The sequence below is a fragment of the Phytophthora sojae genome (genome assembly GCF_000149755.1).
Source record: "Phytophthora sojae unplaced genomic scaffold PHYSOscaffold_16, whole genome shotgun sequence".
Taxonomy (NCBI): Eukaryota; Oomycota; class Peronosporomycetes; order Peronosporales; family Peronosporaceae; genus Phytophthora; species Phytophthora sojae.
The window spans coordinates 376916-395074 of record NW_009258130.1 but is presented as its reverse complement, the minus strand read 5'-3'; the positions used below and the strand labels follow the sequence as shown (position 1 = coordinate 395074).

The 18159-nt window shown below is 55.3% G+C and overlaps 3 protein-coding genes across 3 annotated transcripts; 1 reads left to right on the top strand and 2 right to left on the bottom strand.

Annotated features, from left to right (window-relative positions):
- Positions 1 to 10152: 10152 nt before the first annotated feature.
- PHYSODRAFT_534115 (hypothetical protein) lies at positions 10153 to 11917 on the bottom strand (the record flags this gene model as incomplete). Its single annotated transcript, XM_009540744.1, has 2 exons — positions 10153 to 10375; positions 11772 to 11917. 2 exons carry the CDS (start codon positions 11915 to 11917, stop codon positions 10153 to 10155), a joined length of 369 nt encoding a protein of 122 aa, XP_009539039.1.
- Positions 11918 to 13520: 1603 nt separating this feature from the next.
- Positions 13521 to 14206, bottom strand: PHYSODRAFT_348612 (hypothetical protein; the record flags this gene model as incomplete). The annotated part of the gene is made up of 3 exons (XM_009540743.1): positions 13521 to 13755; positions 13823 to 13960; positions 14030 to 14206. 3 exons carry the CDS (start codon positions 14204 to 14206, stop codon positions 13621 to 13623), a joined length of 450 nt encoding a protein of 149 aa, XP_009539038.1. The 3' UTR covers positions 13521 to 13620.
- Positions 14207 to 14409: 203 nt separating this feature from the next.
- On the top strand, positions 14410 to 17981 carry PHYSODRAFT_307766 (phosphatidylinositol-4-phosphate 5 kinase-like protein; the record flags this gene model as incomplete). The annotated part of the gene is made up of 2 exons (XM_009540742.1): positions 14410 to 14623; positions 14665 to 17981. 2 exons carry the CDS (start codon positions 14410 to 14412, stop codon positions 17979 to 17981), a joined length of 3531 nt encoding a protein of 1176 aa, XP_009539037.1.
- Positions 17982 to 18159: the final 178 nt, after the last annotated feature.

Sequence of the window (18159 nt, the reverse complement as noted above, 5' to 3'; positions counted from 1 at the left end):
ATCTCCAGGATACCAACATCAGTGACAAAGACCTCGTCTTGCATCGGAATTAACGGGTCGGGATGTGGCTGGCTGGAGATCGGATACCCCGGATCCCGGGATATGTGTCGATCGGATCTCGTCGATTCATGGAATGGCAGAATCTAGCCTTTCAAGCCGCGGCAGATGGACCAGGAGGCACCAACGGGACCTCCAGTACCTGCCGTCGAGGGACCGATTTATCCAACGCCCCGAGTCATCCTCCAGAGACGCAAGGTATCCCCGATCATCGATCAATCGACGAGTCCACCCGATCCACCAAGCGAACCGGAGGCAATGAGTCCTGATCCGGGGGTGGCCGTCGTTGATACTCCTAGATCAGGGGGCGGACCGTTGCAGGACGGTGATCGCGTGGCAGAGAAGTCGGGGTCGTCAGCTTCAACTGTCCTCGTCGGAGATCCACCAGACCCACGGTCGGATCCTGTTGAGTCGGTGTGTGAACCTTCCGGATCGGAGGAGGAATGCTCTCCAAAGCGGAAACAGGTGGGGCTGGACTCACAGCCTTCGCCGATCACGGATCAAGCGTATGCCCCGATAGATGACGCGAAGCCGCAAGATGATCGTGCTGGCGATCCAGAGGGGAAGCCAAATCATGTGGATTCCGGTGGTAAAGCAGCCGAGAAAGGCGAAATCGTGTCCCCTCACTTGCCATCGGCCGATCAGGTCGACGGTTGTGCCGTCGAACCAGATCTTGGGGGCGGGAGTACCGATCGGACACACCTTTTTGCGGTCTTAGCTGTGGAAGAGTCGAGATCAAGTGACGATACAGCAGTCGACGGTGTGCCTGCATCTAAACGACTGCCGCAAGTGGATGAAGGCTCGTCGATCGTTGGAGGTGATCAGCTGGAAAAAGAAGGCCAAACCCACTTCAAATCGGGACGACCTCATTGCATCCGAACCGGATCGAGATGTTGGCGCTGATGATCAGGTCCATTACCACGAGGGCGGGAATCTGTCAGCAGAAGATGTCGAAGGTGAATTAGCTGTGCTTCCTGAAATTGTGATCTCGACGACAGATGAGGTGAAGATCGACGATATCAAGGTGGGAGATCTGAAGTTCAACACCCCGGGGGAGATCGATCGGCTGCGAAAGAAGATCTGGCACAGGAATCACCTGCTGATCGGCAAGGGCAATGCACTTCCCCCCGGGGCGTCACCTGCGACATCAACGTGGGCGACGCGAAGCCGATCGCTCAACGTGTCCGGAAAGTTGCCCCTCAGTTCGTGGAGAAGGTGTCCGAGCTGATCAAGGGACTATTGTCAGCCAAGATGATTCGGAAATCTCGATCACCGTGGGCCTCGCCGATCGTCGTGATCATCAAGAAGAACGGCGTGGATATCCGACTCTGTATCGACTATCGGCTCGTCAACAGTCTAACTAGGCTGATGGTATATCCGATGCCCTTGATCAACGATCTGCTGGAAGATCTGGACAAGGTACTCTGGTATTGCTCTTTGGGCATGGCTAGTGGATTCTGGGTGGTGACAATGACCGATCGAGCTCGTGCGATCTCGGCCTTTATCACCCACATGGGTCTGTTCGAGTGGAACCGGATGCCGTTCGGCTTGAAGAACGCTCCTCAGATCTACCAGCGACTTCGGGACGAAGCGTTGTATGGGTTCACCAGGATCCCGCGATCGTCAGACTGTGAAGTCACTACGGACTTGATCGAGTCAGGACAACCAGAAGATCCGGGGCGTCCATCAGTGCTAGGTCGCAGATCGTACATCGATGACATTGTCGTGACGGCCGGATCATGGGATGAGCTGTGCGAGCGTGTGGATCACCTGCTGGACGCTTGTGATAAGTGGAACCTCTCGATCAGTGTGGAGAAGAGCTCTTGGGGGATGCGTAAGGTGGACTATCTGGGACATCGTGTGTCGAACGACGGGCTAGAGGCCAATCCGAAAGATCTCACTGCTCTGACTGATCTGCCGTTCCCCGGATCGCTCCGATCGATGCAGTCGTTCTTTGGCAGCCTCAATTATTACAGCCGTTTATTGGAAGATTACGCGATCTACGCGGCGATCCTGTACGAACTGCGCGAGGTGGACTTCGCCGAGCTGAAGAAACGCCCCGATCTGCGCCAGATCCTGGATCGTCAAGTACCGAACTTAGTGGATACGGACCCAGTGAACCCCGATCAGACTCCATCAGTTCATGAAGTCGGTGTTGCCGATGAACGATGGATCCGTGTTCATCGTGCCTTTTCGACCCTGAAGATAAAGATCGCGACGACACCGATCCTGCGGCACTTCGATCGCGACGACACCGATCCTGCGGCACTTCGATCGCGATCGGACTCCGGTATGCGAGTGACTGGGCGATCTCGGCCGCATTGATGCAGGAGCACGATCAGATCTATCATCCCGTTACCTTCGCCAGTCGAACGCTGAAGTCGAATGAATTGAACTACAATGTGGTGGAGAAAGAAGTCCTGGCGCTGTTACGGATCCTGGACCTGAACTGTAATATGCTGGTTGGACGATCGGTCCGGGTCTTGACCCGACACTCGACGTTGGCGTGGCTGTTCCGATCACCCGGTCTTCAAGGCCGATTGGGTCAGTGGGCTGCACTTCTATCGCCCTGGACACTGGAGATCACGAAGTGCACCAAGGAAGAGGACGAGATATTGGGGGCGATCGCCGCTAGTATTACGCCTCGATCGGATCTGGACGACCCGTTGATCGCGATCGCGCCGAAGAACGAACCCCGGCGGAAGATTCAAGCCCCGTTCCCGACTGTGCGCGTGGATGAAGAGCTGCTGGTGATATGTTTCGATGGATCCGCCCGCGTCAAGCGAGGCGGGGGCGCGTACAGCGCGATCTTGTGGAGGTTACCCGAATGGAGTGTGGTGAAGGCACGATCGGGCTATGCTGAAGGGTTGACTGTTAACGAGGCGGATTATCATGGTCTGTTGGGTTTCGACCTCCTTGACGGCGTAGATCGAGGCAGGTTAGTGGTCTGCGATGATTCCAACCTGGTGATGCGGCAAGTACGGGGCAAGATCGACTGCAAAGCACCTAAGCTGACATTGTTAAAGCAGAAGGTGCTGGACCTGCTACGGAACTGGCCAGATCACGAGCTGTTACATGTGAAACGAGACTGGAACGGAAGTGCGGACAGCCTGGCCAGTGCAGCCCTCCAACGTGAAGGGGGCATCGTCGTCGAGGATGAGGTCGATCATGGGGATCTAGTGACACTGAACCGACTTGATAAGATCCTGGTTGTTCGATCGGATGAGTCGATCGCCCGACTAGCGCCGATGACCACCCGATCGGGCGCCAGATCACGGTCGAACCCGACCGTCATACAGGAGGAGTCCGTGCGAGGGTTGCGGATCGATCGAATTCGTCGAGCTCAAGGTGGATCGCGGGTATGACGAAGTACCTGATAGGAGATGTGGCTGATCTGACGCAGGATGAGCCTCGATCCTATGGCAACATCGCAGCGGATTACGAGATCGACGGTGATAATCTGCTCCAAACGGTCGGAGGCAGATCGACATGGGCTGATGAGACTGGTTGCGCCGGGGACGCTGCATCAAGATATCCTGCATCACTACCACTCCACTCTGGAAGGTGGACACCAGGGGATCGGGCGTACCTATCAGCGGATCCGCGATTACTTTCACTGGAGAGGTCTCTTCAGGAGTGTGCAGAAGTACGTCGGTGAATGTGTCGACTGCGAGACCGGCAAAGGACGACCCCCGATCAGGGGCGAGTCGCCGGGAAACATCCAGGCAACATACCCGTTCCAGATCATAGCAATAAATCTCATATCTTCGCTACCCAAGTCGTACAAGGGTAATACCGAACCGTTGATCTGGGTAGATCTGTTCACAGGATACGTGATCGCGAAGGCCAGTTCGTCCCGAACGGCGCAGACGATCGCCGAGGCTTACGAAGAGTGCGTGTTCCGGCGATTTGGTGCTAGCGAGGTGATCAGCCATGATCGCGAACCGGGATTTATGGCCGACTTCTTCCGCGCCTTCAACAAGATCCTGGGTATGCGTAAGCGAGCGACGAAGGCATATCGACCGCAAGCTAACGGTACTGCAGAGCGAATGGTACAGACGGCGACGAGATCCCTAAAGATGTTCGTGGAGAATCTGGATCAGAGAGATTGGGATGAGTACGCAGAGCGATTGACCTTCGCGACCAACACGGCTCAAGATCGAGTCCGCGGAGACTCCCCTTTTTATCTGGTGCATAGTTGGGATACCCGATCGACGCTCAAAGCGACGATACCTTTGGGTATCCCTCGGACTCGGGATCCGAATCGTCGACGGTGGCGTTATCGGATCCAGAGACACTACGATCAGGCCCAAAGTCAGGTGAATGCTCGGCTACGCGAGGCGATCGCGGATCGGGCCGACCGACACAATGAAGATGTTCGACCGCACTCGATTGAGGCTGGATCCCAGGTGTGGCTGTACCTGGATCGCGTGAAAGAGGGGTATGCCCGAAAGCTGGCTCACCTGTGGTACAGCCCGTTCCGTGTTGCGAAGTAGGTAAACGAGTACACAATGAAGCTTCAGATCGCTGGTAAGGACTATCACCTGTTCCCGATCGTGCATGTGTCGAAGCTGAAGCTGGTCAGGGACTTCCCCGATCGACCGAGGATCGCGCTCAGAGTGGACGAAGCAGATCGACTTGATTTCGACGAAGTCTTACTTCCGGAGAACAGCTGGGCCCCAGATCGGGACTCGAACGAGTACGAAGTGGAGAAGATCACGGATATGCGGACGGGTCGAAGGACGCGGTACGACCGGACTTATCGAAAATTCCTGGTACATTGGAAGGGCTACGACGAGCCCGACGGGATCGACGAAGCGGATCTTAACTGCGGATCCCAACTGCACGAATTTCTTCGGGATCGTGGGAACCGGAGCCGATTTGGCGCGATGCAGTCTCACGAGGAGGAGTGGGATCGGACCGCCAGGGTGAGCTGGTCACCTTGGTGAGCGAGATAGATGACGGATCGACGGGGAGGCCGTTGATCGGAGGAAGGGGTTGTATATGAATGAATGTGGGTATGTGAGTGCAGAACGGATGATTATGGAGCGAGTACAGGAAGGTATGAGGACAGATCTTGGCCGATCGAGTTAGCAACGAATGGATTGACGGGGAACAGCGGGAGATCAAGGAAGAATGTGGATTATTACGATGGCATGGATTAATCTGAACATTTCGCGTGACGCGTATGGAAGATCGGCCTCCGAGTCACTCCGACTCTGGGGGTGTAATGGTCCACTGGCTCGCTACTTACGGAAGTCGATCACAGAGACGGTGATCAAGTCATGGCTGGTGCGGGGCGCCGACGTTGGGGTTGAACTTGTTGCGGAGGCGCGGGATCCGTTGAGCTGGGAGGTCCTGGGGTGGTCGCGATACTGGTTCCGCCAGAGGGCATGGGTGTCGGCCTCGATCAGGGCCGTTCGGAGGTCGGTCGCTTTGCCTTGGTGCTGGGTGGGGTTGCCAGCATTCGCGGCGCGAGACACCACACCGGGATACCAGGTCACAGCGTCCCGCTGTCGCACCAAGATCGGCAAGAAGAACGGGTCCAGCAGCAGATCGACGTCTGCCCACATCTCTCACATCACGGGCAGCATCGCGTCGAGGAGTCGGCGCCACCGATCACCGAGGCGCATCCGTCGGGCTCGGCGATCGCGATGGTATTGCTCAACGATCGAGTCCCGACGCTGTGCGGCCGTGATCGGGAGATAATGAGTGGTTTCCCAAAAGGCCTGGCGATGCTGCTGTTCGAGTTGAAGATAGGCAATGGCGATCCGACCCAATCGAGTGCCGGCGCCTCGATGGAGCGCCAGATCGAAAGTCAACGGGTTGGCCGGGTTCCGCAGCACCTGCCAGGGGCGATCGGCCATCAATGCGGTAATGGTGGGTCCGGTGATCAGGTCGTCTCGATAGCCGATCCCGGCGGCAGGCTGTGCTGTGCCCCGAACGGCGAGCGGGAAGAGCCACCCCTCGGGTAGGAGGAGATGGTGGGTCAGCGTCGACAGGATCATGGCTGTGATGTGTAGCTGTCTCAGCAAGATCAAAGGCCAGGGGTCCGTATCAGTCTGAATGAGTGCCCTGGGGGGCGTTGAAACCCGGGATCATGGTGCCGATCGGGAACAACGGCGGGATCAGAGGACGACGCCTCGACGATCAAGGTGAAGAACCGGGCGGCGGCGAACCAGGTGGAGAACCGGGTGGGGATCCCGGAGGCGTCTATCTAGGTGAGCGATGACGGGACGGATGCGTTCCGTGGGACGATTGGGAGCGAGCCGATCCGGATTGGGAGTGAATTGACAAGACGGGCCTGCTGAAGTGCCTTCATTTGAGATTTTGTGAGCTGGCTCTCTTCGGAAGAATCGTCGTCGTCCTCAGCAATGTCTTCGGAAGAGTCATTGTCCACAACGATGTCCTCGTCGGAGTCATCGTCATCAAAGATTTCACGGCTGCTCCGTAGAAATCGCTGGCTTTGGATACCCCCTCGGAGATCTTCAGTTGGGTGGAGACTGTGGTCGTTAGTAGAGCTTCACAGGTGAGCAAGAAAGAAGCCGCGACCATCGCTAGAACTTGAGAAAGACGCATAGTTTGTATTTGCTGGGACTGGGGGTTTGGCGGCTGGAAGGTAAATTGGCAATGAGAACTGGAAGCTCCCAGAAATTGATGATAGCGAAAATTATCGTATGTAGCACAATTCTACTGAGTCAACAAGATGACAATGATGACAGGCACCAATGGTGATGAATACACTGTATTGCAGTTGGCATTGTTGTTGCCAACACTTGGTAGCAAAATTGATTCACGGCTTAATCCCACGGGCACACATTGCTGTACATATAATTTTCGCTTGACACCATAACAATGCTGCTGATGGTGGTCACCTTGGTGTTGGTTGTGCAATGGCTACGTGAATATTGTCACGGGTCACGTCTGAGACCTCGACTGACAGCTTTCCTGACGATGCTCGAAGGCGCGTTAGAGCAGGAAGAGGCGCGACTTCAAGAGGAGCAAGGGCAGGACGGGCAAGCGTATCAAGTGTGAGTGGTTATCCCACTCTTCAAGGCAAAGATGACGCGATATGGCGGGCTGGGCGCGGAACGTTCGGTCGCCAGCCGCCAAGGACGGGTGTCATGGACGCCAGGAAGCTCGTGCACGGGAGGTGTGGCGTCCCCAAGTGGTTGCAGTAGGAAAGGAAGCGGGCCGGCGGGGTAGCCGTCGGCCGCGTATGATGTGGTGAAGGATTCAGTCGTGAATTCTCCTCGTTGAAAGCAAAACACCCTTTGCATTTTACCGAGATTGCCTTCCTTTTTTCTAGCGTCTTACCAGCAAGCTACGCGTCTACTCTTTGTTGGCCGAAGTACTCGACCCTAACGGAGGAGGACCGCGACAAACTTAATGGGGTGAACGGTGTGCCGAGGGCGCAATGCCGTCGACAATAGCTGTCCCCAGGTGGTAAGATGCAAGTTACATGGATCGCGGAACTGAACCACCACGTAACTGGAGACACTCAGTGCCTGCATCTTGCGGCAAAATCGATGGGACTAGAGATGGACCTTGTTAGTACCGGTAACGAAATTTGGGATCATCCAAGCGCTACATTCGAGACCAATTGACAAAACAATCAATCATTTCAAAAAGGCTGATCCTTTCTCAAAAACGAAACAAAATATCATCGGCATCTTGTTTGTCCTCATCCAACCAATTCACGAGCGATGACTACGTGTGTGGTGGATTTCGCGTTACAGGAGTGTCCCGACCTGGGGAGCTTCGAGCGTAACACCAGAGCAATCTCTTGCTTTCTGGGTCCACCGCCAAGTCTCCTACTGAGCGAGGCCTGCAGGTCCGGAACCGTTGCGACGTTGGAGTGGATTTGAGCCGCTAGCTGCACGATCGCCGAGAACAGAGCCCCGAGATGGACGCTGACCAACTATCTGCGCTCGGATCAGCATTATTACCGCTGGCAGTTTATGAAGTCGCTGCTTGCAGCCGCTGAGCGAGGTGACATTGCGATTCTAGAGTGGCTTTTTGCGCACTTTTCCGGCATTGAAGTCTCCGGAGAGAGGCTGCTCAAGACCGCCGCAGAACGCGGTCACCTCCGTGTGTATAAGTTTCTATGGGAGCGTCGATCCAACGCATAAGATGGCATCGGTCAGCGGACAACGAGGACCGAATCAGTTCAGGGAAGCAGCGACGGCGCTCAAAGCCAGTGTACGATCCGAGTTGAAGACACTTATGACGCGAGTTATTGGGGGCGTTTTGTGATCGAGGGGGCGACTGAGTTTGGACAACTCATTGAATGTTTAAATGATGGTCTGCAGCTTGGAGATGCCGACCTAACATTCGCTATCCGACACGCGTTAAGGCTTGGCAACTACAAGCTCGCTGAGCGGCTACTACCTGATGGAGAAGACTTCTTGGATTATTGTCCCTGGCGCCCTCCTCCTGAATTGGTCGATAAGATGCTCGAGATCGGGCTGCTTCGGTGGAACGAAGAGAGAGCGGCGGACATCTTGGCTGATTTAGCTGCAAAAGGCAGGTCGGACCTCATGCAGCAGATTTTTCTGCTGTATTCACCACTCCAAGAAGACCACACAACCTGGCAGCAAGCGTGGCATATTGCGCTCCCAGCGGCATGCACTAGCGGCAACTTGTCGATGGTGCAGTGGCTTATGAAGCACCCATTAGGCCGCGAAGAGCTGAAATCTTGCGATGCCCGCGAATTCCATCGTCTCGAGCTATTTCATGGTGCATCTTCGAATGGCCATGTCAACGTGATGCAGTATCTGCTTGACGAAGGACTGTTTGAGGAAGCCGACGTGACGCATGATATGATCCTGCGCGTCAGTAATGATCCAATCGATTCTATTAAGTGGCTAGCGAACCACGGCCTGCTCAGCGATCAACACAAAGCCAGCTACGCTATCGCCAGAATCGCTCAACGCGGTCGCTTGGACATTTTGCAGTTGTTCCACGCTCTGGATTCGAACTGGCGAACGGGTAGGCAGTTTTCAATTTGGGGTGGTGAGCGAGATACGTATTGCTGGGCTGCTTTCGGGGGTCACGTGGCAGTGCTGCAATGGCTGCAAGACAACTACCCCGCTGAATGTGATGTGGATGCCATGGATGCAGCGGCTTATCAAGGACACCTCGATGCGATGAAGTGGCTGCATTCTAATCGCACTGAGGGGTGTACAGACAGAGCCATGCGCGATGCCGCTCGCAACGGACATTTCGAGGTGGTCAAGTGGCTGTATGCAAATTACCCAGGGTTTCACACCTATGAAGCCATTGCGAAAGCCGTACAGAATGGCCACGTCCGCATCGCGTACTGGCTCAGCAAAAAGTTCCCTAACTACACCCTGAGCCGTTATAGCGTCCCAGGTCACAAGAAGTTGATCTATGGTGCCTGGCACTGGAAAAATACGCTGGAGGAGCTGCTCTTCTTACGCGACGTGTACCCGAGCGCGTTCACACCAAGCTTTCTGGAAGAACTTCGCGGTGATTATTCGAAATCCGCCGGAAGATTCACTTGCAACATTATTCTGGGCTGGCTCGACAAACTTTCCCAGAGTTGAAGAGAGCGACGGCTCGGAGCTGCACTGAGGTCTGCACAGCGGGAGTGATGGGGCAAGCAGCCAATATTGACCATTTGGGATATTCACGTACGCTCAATCAACACTGGGTAAGGGCACTTGGTTGCCTGCGATTGCATGACAAATGATGGAGAGCAGCAACCGGGATTGCCTTCGACGTTAGTTGATAGCAGGATTGTAGTATGATGTTGCTGCAGACTGGGTCCATTCGAACAAATGCATTCTACTTTGAATCAATCCATTTCCGCTTCAACAATGATGAATGGATTCATGAACACACTGGTTGCATGCACGAGAAGCAAAGCTCATTAGCTCAAACAATTATCCTAAGATAGTTATTAGCCACTTGATTTCTTATTCTTTCTTGGTCACTATCTCATTGTTATGCATTATCACCGCTACCAGCCGAAGGCTGAATATTATTTTCTATCAAGGACACTGTGAGATGATTCGCATGCAGCGCCTCCAAATTGGAGGCTCCAATTGCTGCAAGATTCATCGCATCAGTTCAAGATTCATCCTCTATGCGCGGGTATCGGGCACAAGCGCTCCCTGTGAATAGAGTTTGAAATAGCCATCGCACAACCTCTAGGTGGCCATTTCTAGCCGCGTACTGGATGGCTTTTGTAGTACAGCCCTCCGTTCGGTTAGCGTGGAGCCACTGAACAACGTTCAGGTATCCATTTGCTGCGGCCTCATCCATCGCATTGGCTGTGCATCCCTCTGTTCGGCTCACATTTTAGCGCTTCCAGCTGTCCATTAGCAGCAGCTTCATCCATTGAACGCCATTCCGAGCGGTGGGTGCACCGCCACTTGGATACTCGCAAATGACCGTCCGTTGCCGCTGCCCATCGAATTTGGTATCGCCTGTATTGCTGAGGCACAGACTCCACTCCTGATTGCCGCTCTGGCTCAATGGACACAGGAGAAAAGCCCGGGACTTCTGAAGGGTTCAAACTCTGGAAATACCGGAGCATTTCCAGTCGGCCATGCCGTGCGGCTTCAACCAGCACACAGAAATCTGGCATGCGCTCGGACTGCGGGAAGTGCTCCACCAACCACTTCACAGTCTCCAATCTGTCTCGTTGGATGGCGCCTAGCAGTGCGTCGCCGCCAAACGAATCTACCGCAGTCACACTCGTACAATCTCCACGTGCCGCAGCGCAAAGCAATTTATACATTTTTCCAAGCGAACGCATCTCCTCGCACACATTGCGACCCAGGGGCTGTTTAAGTAGCCACTGAATTTGAAGAATGCTGTCGCACGAACACACAACGATTATTGCCTTTCGCCAAGACTGCGAATTATCCGCAGACGGATGATGCTCCGTAGATCCGCTTCATCAAGTCCAGCCGCCCAGTTGGAACCAGATTCCAAATGGCCTTTGCAGCAGCATACGGGTCTCGCTTGAGGTATCCGCCACGCGCTGGCCTAGAAGCACTTGGTTTTTTCGGGATCGGACGAGATATTCCAGATCCAATCCAAAATTCGGATAGAACCGAAAACGCAGGCACTCGCCAATGATAGAGTTGGCGGTGGTCCCAGAAATTTGGATAATATCCAAATTTATTATTATTATAGGCCCCATGTCCTGCAGAGCAGCAGCGCTCAGGTGTTGGCGCAGCACCAGCTCTACGCTCTGCAACGACAGTCGCGGCACCGTGAGATCTTGGAACGACCTGAGGTAGCGATTTGTCCAGTGCTTGGATTTCGTATGCATTTCCGACTGAATCCGATTTAATCCAACTTCAGCTGCTACTGAAGTAGCATTATTTGGTTTAGTGTAAGCTTAAATTGCATTTTCAGAAAGCATTTTATATATTAAAGTTTTGTTTTTGGTATTCGTGGGCTCAATCCCATACCTTCTCTTCGCGAAGCATCCGAGCTAAGCCTCCTGAGGCCCGCTGGGATAGTTTTCGTCAAGCCATCTCAAAAGGGCGTCGGCTGATTTCTTTTTCTTGGGGTAAGGATCTGAAAAATCCCTCCGAAGTTCTTGAAGGAAGTCTGTCGTGAAGATGCTTGGATATGTAACCTGCAAAAATTGTAACATCTCCAGAGATTTCTCGCCGTACGGGCTAATTAGCTGCTTGTCTACAGCGTAGCGGCTCAGAGTGTACTCAGGGAACTTCTTGCTGAGCCAGTGCGCGATGCGCAAGTGGCCGCACTGGACGCCTTTCACGATACCTGCAATCGTGCGAGACTCTGGGCGATTCGCATACAGCCACTTCACCACCTCGAAATGTCCACTAAGTACGTTGCGTCTATCGTGCATCCCTCCGTCCGATTGAAATGCAGCCATTTCACTGCGTCAAGATGTCCACCGGAAGCTGCGGTGTTCATAGCATCCGCTTCACAGGGCGCTGGGTAGTTCGTTTGCAACCAATCCAGTACTGCCACGTGACCTCCTTGAGCGGCCCAATAGAACGTATCTCGTTTGCCACCCCAAATCGTTCGCTTTTGTTTCGTACCAAAACTTCCATCTTCTTCGTCCGAATCCAGAGCCTGGAACAGCTGCAAAATGTCCAAGCGACCGTTTTGCGCAGCACTTGCAACAGCACAACTGAAGTGTTGCTGACCACCGATCAAGTCGTGGTCGGCTAGCCATCGTATGGCGTCAATGTGGCCCTTACAAATGCGATCGATCATATAACCATCCATGATTGCATCTTTAAAGACGCCTTGTTCGAGCAGATATTGCAGCACACCGACGTGGCTATTCGTAGTTGCACCTCGAATCAATTCGCCACACTTGTAGCTCCGGTTCCGGGAGGAAAACAACTCATCACGGCCCAGCGGGTGGTTCATCAGCCACTGCAAAACCAACAAGTGGCCATGTGTGCATGCCGCTTGCATAATATTAGGCCAAGTCTTCTTCCAGCACTTATGATCTTCTTTCAGAGGTGAAAAGCGCTGGAAAAGTTGTTGCATGAGATCCAACCTCCCTTTCGCCGCTAGATCAGCCACAACATCCATTGTACGGTCTTCATTCCACCGGAACTGCTCTCGTTTGACTATCACTTCGACTAATTCAGGAGGCGGGACCCAAGGAGTATACTGCAAGAAAACTTATCCATCAGGTAATAACAGCTCAGCGAGCTTGAAGTCCCCGAGCGCCAAAGCGTCGGAAATAGCGTAATATCGTTCGGAGTCGTCAAGCTGCATCCCATCCTGTACACATTCGACGAAGTGCCCATTCTCGATAGCCCGCTCTATCACAAATCGCCTCCAGGACCCGACTTCATACGTGTCCCTAACTCGAATAGTACACTGGCTGGGTGCGATAACGTTGCCTTCCTGAGTAGATTCAGCATGGTTACTGCTATCCCGCGCCCCAGACCGGCGCTGCCACAGAAACCGGAACACGCCAAGATGGCCAAGTTCAGCGGCAGCTATTAGCAGCTTATTCCCGGACACTTCACAGCCGAAGAAGTGTGCAAACAGCCACTCATGATCGCCATGTCACCTCGTTTAGTGGCTGCAAGCAGGGAACTGCCAGCGATAGTACCGCTGATCAGAGCGCAGATAATTCGTGAGCGTCCATCCCCGAGTTCTCTTTTCGGCGGACGTGCAGCTAGCGGCCCAAATCCAGTCCAACGTCGCAACAGTCCCAGACCTACAAGCCTCGCTGAGTAACAGACTTGGTGGTGGGCCAAGAAACGTAGAGATCGTCCTCGTGCTGCGCTCGAAACTCTCCAGATCGGGGCATTGGCGCAATACGAAATCCACACAGGTAGTCATCTTTCGTCGCGCTGGTTACTTGAACGTTGAAAAGAAAAATGACCAAAATCCTGCCCCATTCCCCACTGTTTGGGACCGATTGGAACTGACTTACCCCCAAATTATGACGCGATGAAACTTGGAAAGAGGCTCATTTTGATAGTTCTGACCAAGCATCACTCGAACATTCAGTGCTGCCACGGAGCGCGACCTCATTAATTAACGTACTGCATGGTTGGTTGGGTCACAAAGTACATTCTAGTTCTTCAGATTGTCCAGAATGAGATCTCGAAGCTCGAACCCTGTCCACGACGGCGCCACCACAATGGTGCGCACAACCTCCTGCCTCTCGTCGAAGAAGATCACGTGGGGCGGCTGAGCAAACTCCTTCACCTAAGGGGCAATAACAATACAATACAACATCTTCAATATCATCCACTGGAAACCCATGTAACTTCACTTCAGTACGTGCCTCGAAGTTCGGCACTTCGTGGTGCTCAATCTCGCTCACGAACGCCGGCAGGTGCGGGAATGCTCGGAGCTGGCACGGAATGTGGAGCGGAGCGCGCAGCTCCCCACGCACCACTGGCCGCTTGCTCTGCAGTTGAGGAAATCATGACAACGGATCAATCTATCTAGCACCTGGTCACTTGAAGTGGATGGGTACCGTCGGCTGGGGCAGCAGTTGTTGCAGTAGATTCTGCTCCTCGGCGGACAGCGGCGCCGGCTCCAGTTGAGTGCGCACGGGGGCGGAGCAGGTAGCAGTGGACGGATTGAACCGAGACGCCGCAGATACCGACGAGGGCAGCGCGGCGAGCAGCAGCAAGATATGCGCGCAACGCATGACTGTCCGGCGCCTTCGAGATGGCTACACGTCGGATCGCGTGGAGTGGCGCACGCGAATTATCGCGCGGTAAAAATGCGTCCGACTTTTACCCGCGCCAAATGGCTGGATTCTCGAGTATACAGCCATCGACTATCGCGGGTTAACAACTTATACAACTCCAGTAGCACGGGTTAAGGGTAGCGTTGAAGAACCGCTTGGCAATGCGTTCTCACAGGTGGATTCCGTACTTAGCGGCGTGCAAGTTTATGCACCAACGCCATCGCCCGGCCGTAAACGTCGAGCTTGGCACCGGCACACCGCTGCCGCAGCATGCACCCGTCGGCAATCCATCCAAGCCGCCTCACAGCACCCAAGCACCCTCGTGTAGCAGGCCCCTCATCATTCCGTCACCTCCCGTTGTCGCTTTTTGTTGCAGTACGCCAAAAATAGCGTCTTCCCCTACCCCTAGTAGTCAGACGAACAATCCATCGGGTACCATGTACCGTTCTCTCCTGCTAATTCCGATCCGACCAACGCTCTTCCTCTCTCTTCCGCTGTCGGCACATTAGCGCGGCGCTCAACCACTCTGCAGGCAGGCAAGGCAAGTCGCAGGCAGGCAGGCAACATCCGCGCCCCCGTTGAGTCGCCGTCGCCGTCCCAGCGCCGCCGCAGCAGCGTGTCCCCGCCCGTGCCGCTGCTCCAGTCGCCGCGCGTCCTCATGCACGACTCGCGGCCGCGCTACAGCCGCCCGGCGTCGTCCTCGCGCTCGCTCGGCATCTCGTCCTCGACGCTGTCGGACCCGGACGTCAACATGCTGCAGGAGAACGCGCAGAGCCTGGACGCAGAGGGCGCGCCCCCCGCCGCCTTCCGCACGTGCCTGGCCTCCACCACGCGCTGGTTCCAGCTCGTCATGTTCTTCGCCTTCGTGGTGGCGCTCGTCATGGCCATGGCCAGCAGCTACGACAACCTCAGCCCGGGGCTCATCTGGGGCGGCATCCTGTCCGTCTTCTCCGTCTTCTTCGTGATCCTGTCGTACGCCAGCGTGCCCAGCTACCGCCAGCACCCGAACCCGCTCGTCTTCTGGCGCACCATCGCCGACGCCGTCTTCGTGCTGCAGCTCATGGCGCAGCAGTTCGTGCGCTGCCTCTTCTTCGACTGCGTGCCGCTCTGCAGCAGCACCAACCTGCAGTGCGGCTGCAGCACCGACAGCGGCGCCGGCTCCACGTGCGAGGTCTTCGCGGGGCTCTTCGAGTTCACGCTGCTGGCCTCCGAGTGCTGGTTCTTCTGCATGACGGCCAACCTGCTCATGAGCCTGACCAACCCCTTCACGGACTTTAAGCGCAACACGCGCATGTTCCACCTCGGCTCGTGGCTCGTCCCGCTCGTGCTCGGGCTGCTGCTCATGAACACGGACGACTGGGCCGGATACTCGGACCTGGGCGTGTGCTGGACCAACGCGCTCAAGAACCTGCAGGCCGACAACATGCAGAACTGCCCGCCCGGCTACGAGGTCACGGATAACTTCACGAGCGACTACAGGGCCGTGAACGCCAACATCATCAGCTGGCTCTTCTTCTACGTCTGGATGGGGCTCTTCATCATCTTCGGCATCGCCGTCTGGGTCTGGGCCTGGAAGCGCCTGAGCGAGGGCATGCCCGAGACCTACGCCGTGCGCGTGCAGAGCATCAACCGCGCGCGCTTCAACGTGTTCGCCGTCACCTTCTACTGGATCATCGTCGTCATCGTCTACATCAAGTTCCTGTCGCGCGACCGCTCCAAGCCCGACAAGTCCAGCGAGCTGCTCAACTTTTTGATCGCCGGCAAGGGCTACCTCGACCTCGTCATCTGGTTCGCGCTCAACGACTTCCACGTCGCGCACTTCACGCGCTGTCTGGGGGAGAACGCGGGCGAGATCGACGTGGACCTGAACCCGCAGGTGAACGCGGCGCTGAGACGCGAGGTGCTGTTCTACACGACATCAGGCATCATCCAGGCCGTCCAGGCCGCGGAGCGGCTGCCCGCCTCGCAGCGCATTCAGCACTTGGCGCTGCTGCCGCAGACCAAGGCCACGAACGTCGCGACGGCCGCGGCGTTCACTGCAGTTCCAGTCAGCGAGAGTGGAAACGCTGCCCATCCGTCGGCTGCATATGCCGCCTATCTTCAACAGCAGTCGAACGCTGCTGAACGTGAAGGGACGAACGGCACAGGGGCATTTGACGAGAACATGCGTGTGGCCAAGAACTCGCCGCGTACCAAAACCTTCCACGACTACGAGCCGCACGCGTTCAAGAAGATTCGTGAACGCTTCGGAGTGAACAACGAAGCGTACCTGCAGGCACTTTCGGCCACAGCCAAGGAACGACTGAGCGAAGGTGCCAGTGGAGCCTTTATGTTCTACTCAGCTGATGGATCTCTGATCGTCAAGAGTACCAGCAAGGAAGAGTGCTCCTTCCTGCGCAGCATCGCGCAGGACTACGCTGATTATCTGTGCGCCAACCCTCGCTCTCTGCTGCTGCGCTTCTACGGTTGCCATTGCCTCGAGCTGTACGGCAAGCAGTTCTCGTTCGTCGTCATGGCAAACCTTTTCGATACCGACCAAGTGATCCACTCGCGTTACGATATCAAGGGATCGTGGGTGAACCGCCACGGCGACCTACCGAAGCGTGGCAAGAAGGTCACGTGTCGCCACTGCAATCGCAAGTACATTTACCAGAACTCGGCTCCGGAGAATGCCAATTGCACGGTTCGGTTGGGCGGACACGAGCCGAACGTCGTCTTGAAGGACTCGGACCTGACGCAGAAGCTGAACCTCGATCGGGACGTGGCTTTGGAGCTCTACCAGCAGCTCTGTGCTGATTCGCAGCTGTTGTGCTCGTTTGGAATCATGGATTATTCTCTCCTGATGGGAATCAACGAAGTGGAGTATGTGGTCGACGAAGGTAGCAGCACGGACGACGAGATGGATGCAAACACGCCTACGCAGTCAAGTGCACAAGGTACTAAGGCAGGACACAACCAGCAGCGATCTTCTGTATACAACCCGTTCACGGAGAAATCGATGATGGACGCACGCAGTGGTGGTGTTCAGAACTTGGCCAGGTCGAAGGGCCCGCCTCCTGTGCAAGGTCCGTCGTCTAAGACTCGGCACCACGCCAGTGTGTCGTCGAACGTGGGATCTTACAACGCTCGGTCAGCGCTCGGCGAGCCGGTGATGCAGCGAAAGGCGTCAAAGCCGCATGAATATTCGAAGAACAGCCGCAACGGACGACATAACGCGAGCAATACGTCTTCGTCTGGAAGGAGGCTCCCGCGCTCAGGCATGCGCATGGCTAACACCGTTGTTGGCCCGGCGTACTACCATCTTGGTGTGATCGATATTTTGCAGACTTGGACATTCCAAAAACGGATGGAGCGATTCTTCAAGATTGTGTTCAAGGGCGTGGACGGCGATGGTCTATCTGCCATCCCTCCCAAGCTGTACCAGGCGCGCTTCCAGCTCAAGATGGCGGATATTCTCGGCGTGGAGGACCTTGTGAGCGGCGACAACGCCGACCTAGACCTGTTTACGCAGCAGAACTCGCACATGGATGTCGACACGCAGCAAGTGGACCAGCAGTTCAACATCCAGTCCATCCGGTCATTGGCCTCCTCCGAGCTGGTGGCTATCAACCCATTGGACTCGCACTACGCGAACAGCAGGTCGTCTTCGAATCTGCGACAGCGTAGCACGGAGAACTCGCAGTCTGTTGGGCAGGACACGGAGGAGTACACGGGCATCGATTACCACCTGTAGAAAAGACCGATGCAACGTCAAGACAACGATGACCATTGCGTAGCTGCTGCCCAGGACGAGGTGATAAGGTGAAGGCATTCATAATGCCTGCCACTGACCACGTTCGTGAGGTGATGCGATGATAGAGTGCAGTGAATTGGAGCTCGACTGCCGGCAAGATGCAGCAATTTTAACGATC